General features: G+C 42.3%; 1 protein-coding gene across 2 annotated transcripts in view; it reads left to right on the forward strand.

The window, feature by feature from the left end:
- Positions 1 to 3,030, forward strand: part of COMMD2 (COMM domain containing 2) — a 5,368-nt gene extending 2,338 nt beyond the window's left edge. Inside the window, exons 3-5 of one of the 2 annotated variants that reach the window (XM_008063036.2) lie at positions 184 to 266; positions 1,437 to 1,610; positions 2,937 to 3,030. In XM_008063036.2, the coding sequence (XP_008061227.1) occupies positions 184 to 266; positions 1,437 to 1,610; positions 2,937 to 2,942 (263 nt within the window). In that variant the 3' untranslated portion in view covers positions 2,943 to 3,030. Of the gene's footprint in view, positions 1 to 183; positions 267 to 1,436; positions 1,658 to 2,936 lie in introns of those variants that run through there. The other variant, XM_008063031.1, reaches the window with a different exon arrangement.
- The last annotated feature ends 2,810 nt before the right edge of the window (positions 3,031 to 5,840 follow it).

The raw sequence follows: 5,840 nt of genomic DNA on the forward strand, positions 1-5,840 counted from the left end.
GCAAGCGTGCCACTGCACTCCAGCCTGGGCAACAGAGTGAGACTCCAACTCAAAAAAAAAAAAAAAAAAAGAACAAAAGAAAATATGGAGTAATGGATAATGTTTATATTTTACAATAAGAACTTGAATAAGATGAATATCATAATAGTAATTTATTTGCTCATTTTTCCTTTTCTTGCTCAGGAAAACTCAATGTGAGTAGTGACACTGTCCAGCATGGTGTGGAAGGATTAACATATCTCCTCACCGAAAGCTCAAAGCTCATGGTAAGGGATTCTGTAGACTGTTCTGTATTGCCTGGATCCTTAAGAAAGGTTCAGTGTAGGCCGGGCTCGGTGGCTCAGCCTGTAATCCCAGCACTTTGGGTGGCCGAGGCGAGTGGATTACCTGAGCCCAAGGTTTCGAGACCCGCCTGGGCAACTTGGTGAGACCTCATCTCTAGCCAGGCGTGGTAGCGTGTACCTGTAGTTCCAGCTACTTGGAAGGCTGAGGTGAAAGGATTGCTGGAACCCAGTAGGTCGAGGCTGCGGTGGCCAGGAGAGTGCCACTGCACTCCAGTCTGGGTAAGAGTGAGACTCCAACTCAAAAAAAAAAAAGAAAGAAAGAAAGGTTCAGTGCACTGTGTATCATAATCCTATCAGGTACTTATGTGTTTTGGGAGTGTTGTTAATGGTTTATAGTTGATTTTGTGAAGACGTACCTAAATAATATAATTATAACATCATCTGCTAGTACGAATACCTCTTGCTCATATAACTAGCTAGTGTAGCATTGCCTCTCATTCTGCATGTTGTTAAACCATTTGCCATAGTATGTATCTTAGGAGGAGGGAGAGGGAGACGATTTATTTTCTTTGCATGTCAGCAATAGCTGACTTGAAGAAGAATAAGAGGAGAAAGTGAACATCTTTTTTTTTTTTTTGAGTTGGAGCCTCACTCTGTTGCCCAGACTGGAGTGCAGTGGCATGCTCCCAGCCACAGCAGCCTCAACTTGCTGGGCTCAGGCGATCCTTCCGCCTCAGCCTTACAAGTAGCCGGAACTACAGGTGTGCACTACCACATCTGACTAATTTTTGACTTATTGTAGAGACAGTGTCTCGCCAAGTTGCCCCGGTGGGTCTCGAACCTGCGGGCTCCAGCAGTCCACTCGTCTCTGCCTCCCAAAGTGTTGGAATTACAGGCTGGGCCACCAAGCCCTGCCGAAAGTGGACATCTTAACAATTCTTCCTGTTTCATACTTTAATAAAGTATTTTTATGTATCATTAACTCAGATTATGGAATAGTGGGCAGTTGTTCTCTTTAACTGTAAGGAATGTTTCTTTTATTAGACGGAATGAATTAGGGGATATTATATTCTTTTGTATATATCAGATATTTTAGCATTGACTAGACAAAGATAAATTTTGATGCTCTTTTTAAACCCAATTCACTTTTAGATTTCTGAACTGGATTTCCAAGACTCTGTTTTTGTTTTGGGATTCTCTGAAGAATTGAACAAATTGTTGCTTCAGCTTTATCTGGACAACAGAAAGGAAATCAGAACTATTCTGAATGAATTGGCACCTAACCTTCCCAGTTACCACAGCCTTGAATGGCGGCTAGATGTACAAGTATGGCTTTTGTTTTTTTAATCTGAGATAGAATATAAGAATTATTTTAAGTTTATGTCCTGTTTGTTGTATTCTTGTTTGTTTGTTTGTTTTTTTGAGTTGGAGTCTCACTCTGTCACCCAGATTGGAGTGCAGTGGCCGCTCCCGGCCACCGCAGCCTCGACCTGCTGGGTTCCAGCGATTCTTCCGCCTCAGCCTTCCAAATAGCTGGAACTACAGGCGCGTGCTACCACACCTGGCTAATTTTTTTGATTTATTGTAGAGAGGCGGTCTTGCCAAGTTGCCCAGGTGGGTCTCGAACCCGCGAGCTTAGGCAATCCACTCACCTCAGCCTCCCAAAGCGCGGGATTATAGGCTGCGCCACCGAGCCCAGCTTGTTGTATTCTTTATTACCTTAACCAAGCTCTGGTTTGAATGTTTGGGTTTTTTGTTTTTGAGTTACAGTCTCACTCCATCACCCAGACTGGAGTGCATGGCATGGTCATGGCCGCCACAGCCTTGACGTGCTGGGTTCAGGCAATCCATCTGCCTCAACCATCCAAGTAGCTGGAATCACAGATGCACACCACCATACCCAGCTAACTTTTTCTTTTGGTTTATTGTAAATGTGAGGTCTTGCCAAGTTGCCCAGGCTGGTCTCGAACCCCTGGGTTCAGGCAATCCTCTCACCTTGGCCTCCCAAAGTGCTGGGATTATAGGCTTGAGCCACTGCACCCAGCACAATTTTGATTTTCATTTTCTTTTATGCTTAATGTGTTCAAATCAGTTTAATTTGCAAAGTGTGTAAGAAATTGATTATCTTGGCCGGGTGTGGTGGCTCATGCCTATACTCTCCGGACTTTGGGAGCCTGAGATGAGAGGAGTGCCTGAGTCTACGGTTTTGAGACCAGCCTGGGCAACTTGGCAAGACCTCATCTCTACAATAAATTAAAAAACTTAGCCAAATGTGGTAGCACAGGCCTGTAGTTCCAGCTACTTGGAAGGCTTAGGTGGCAGGATCGCCTGAGCCCAGCAGGTCGAGACTGCAGTGACTGTGAGTGTGCCACTGCACTCCAACAACAGAGTGAGACCCCAATTCAAAAAAGAAAAGAAAGAAAGAAATTGGTTATTTTAGAAAAGGTGATGATATTATGCAGGGTCTTTTAGGTGGTACTTAAGTTTCTTAAAGCTTTTCTGTTTAAATATAACAGATATTTAAAAATGCACAGTTCAATGAATTATCACACAGTGAAAAAACATCCGTGAAACTGACATTTAACCATGACCCGTACCCCAGAAGCATCCTTCTTTCCTCCTACCAATTGCTGCCCCTTCCTTTGTTTCCAGAAGTAACCAGCATCCTGACTCTGAACACAGATTACCTTTGCCTGCTTTTAAACTTTCTGCATATGGAATGATTCAGTAAATATTCTTTTGTGTCTGACTTCTTCTACACAATATTAGTTTTGTGAGATTCATCTTTCAGTTTTTTTAAAGCCACATAAATAAACAAAAGGGAGTTTTCAAACCATTGCATATAGCCCTTTATTAAGCAATAAGATGAGTTTGTAGATGTGTATTGAATGCCATTCATTTGCTGATTAGAAGAGCTGTGCTAAATGCTTTGTAAGATACTTTCTCAGCTGGGAAAGATGTTATCATCTTGGTTGGGGATATTAGTGTTCTCAAAATAACTAGCAATTAAAGGTAGTTGTAGCTGGGCACAGTGGCTCACACCTATAATCCCAGCACTTTGGGAAGCAGAGGTGAGAGGATTACCTGAGACCAGACTGGGCAACTTGGTGATATGATAAATAAAAAATTAGCCAGGCGCGGTGGCATATGCCTGTTGTCCCAGGTATTTGGAAGGCTAAGGTGGAAGGTTCACCTCAGTCCAGTAGGACGAGGCTATATTTGAGCGTGCCACTGCCCTCTAGCCTGGGTGATACAGTGAGACACTGACTCAAAAAAAAATAAAAATAGTTATAAGATAAGGTTCTTTGGTGGGGGGGAGAATATAATTGCATAAATGAAGATACCAACTGAATATTTCAAAACAGTGCACAGGTAGTTGTGTGTGTATGCTGGCATGGTCCAGAAAAGCTTCAGCAAAAAGGGGAAACTTCAGAAGGATGAATGGAGAAAATCTGGGTAAATATTATTGGCAAAGGAGCCAATGTAAGTTGTAAAGGCCCACACGGATATGGGAATGAGCATATGACTAGTGGCACAGTGTACTAGTTCTCAAAGTTGACTACACATTGGAATAACCTGGGGAGCTTTAAAAAATTCTGATGTTTGTGTTCAACACCCAGATATTCAGCTTTATTGGCCTGGGCATTAGGATTTTTAAACGCTCCTTTTCACTCAAGTAATTTTTATGTGCAATAAAGTTTGTGTACCACTGTTATAGTGGATTCTTCCTGATTTGAATGGAGGTAAGGTAGTCAAAATAGGTTATAGAAATTCGATTAAAGGAGTTTAGACCTGACACAACAGACAATAGGAAGCCCTGTCGAATTTTGGATAAGAAGAGTAACATTAAAACAATAATTTAGGAAGACTTACCTAGCATCCTCAGGCAGACCAGAATGAAAGTGGGGATTTGTATGAGGAAATACAAATTCCTTTATACATTTTCCCCTCTTTTTATGAAATGCTTTTTCTACTTTACCACTACCTCTTGACTTTCCTCTTTCTTATCCTCTTAAGTTTCAGTTTAAATCAGAGCTCAGTAAACTATGGCTTCTTGATCAGATCTGACTTGCTACATGTTTCTGTAAATAAAGTAGTATTGGGACACACACAACCATGCTCCTTTGCTTACATATTGCCCATGGCTGTATTTGAAATACAAGGGCAGAATTGAGTAGATGTTACAGATACTGTATGGTCTGCAAAGCCTAAAATATTTATCTGGCTCTTTACAGAAAAAGCTTGCTGACCTCTGCTTTAAGTGGTGCCTCCCTCTGGGAAAAATGCCCTGTGCCACTAGACACAGTTAAATCTTGGTGACATTTGTGTTTTTCTTCTCATGGCACCTGTGCTTCCTTTTCTGGCAAGTTCTCTTCTTCATACATACCTATTTTCCTGAGTACACTGGAATAGGAGGGACCGTGCATATCTTATATATTTTCTTTCTTCAAAGCCTCAGTATCTCCTCAGTGCTCCACACCCTTAGCTGTTGACGTTACTTCCTGATGGACAAGAAAAGAGAAGCAGTCAAAAGAGAATTCTAGTCTGCTCCTCTCACCACATCTGCCAGCCTGCTTGTATCAGTACCCACTTGCTGTGTCTTCTCTCCTGTTGCTGTTGCCTCTTCCCATATCTGTAGGCAGCCCCTTCTTTTGTGTACTTCAGTCCATCCCCATCCCATTTCCTCTCATGAGGACATAGTTCCAACAATTGTTTTGTCTCTTTCCTGCATCATGCTTTTTTTGGGGGTGGGGGAGCTTATACTGAATCATTCCCTTCAACACACAGTGAGAAACCTAGTCTTGACTCCATATATCCTTCCTACCGCCTCTCCATTTTTTTGCTTTCATTTATCCTAAGACTTCTTGTGAGGGCTGTCTCTCTATCTATATGTTCTCTCTTCCCATTCTTTTTTTCTTTCTTTTTTTTGGGTTGGAGTCTCACTCTGCCGCCCAGAGTGGAATGCAGTAGCACACTCATGGCTACTGCAGCCTCGGCCTACTGGATTCAGGCAATCCTTCTGCCCCAGCCTTCCAAATATTTGGAACCACAGATATGCTGGACCACCACACCAGGCTAGTTTTTTTATTTATTATACTGATGAGGTCTTGCCAAGTTACCCAGGCTAGTCTGGAACCCCTGGGCTCAGGCCTCCTATCACCTTAGCTGGGATTATAATCGTGAGCCACTCACCTGCCCCTATTCTTGAATACACTCTAATCAGGCTTCATCATCAATATACTACTGTCATAACTTAATCAGGGTCATCACTTTTTAGTCTTTATACCATTCTGTTTACTAACAGCATTTATCCAGTTAATCCCTCCTTCCTCCTTGAAATACTTTTTCAGTTGCCTTCTGGGAATAACTTATTGTGGTTCTCATCCAGCCTCACAGGCCCTTCCTTCTCAGTCTCCTTGGCAGATTCTGTCTCGCCATATTACCCTTTACACTTTGGGGTATCCCAAAGGTCAGTTCCCAATCTTCATACTTATACCACTTATATTCCCAAGCTGATCTCATTTAATTTGATGACTTTAAGTGCTCCCTGTATTC

The sequence above is a fragment of the Carlito syrichta genome, unplaced genomic scaffold, assembly GCF_000164805.1.
Source record: "Carlito syrichta isolate Samal-C Ts95f unplaced genomic scaffold, Tarsius_syrichta-2.0.1 Scaffold97889, whole genome shotgun sequence".
Taxonomy (NCBI): Eukaryota; Metazoa; Chordata; class Mammalia; order Primates; family Tarsiidae; genus Carlito; species Carlito syrichta.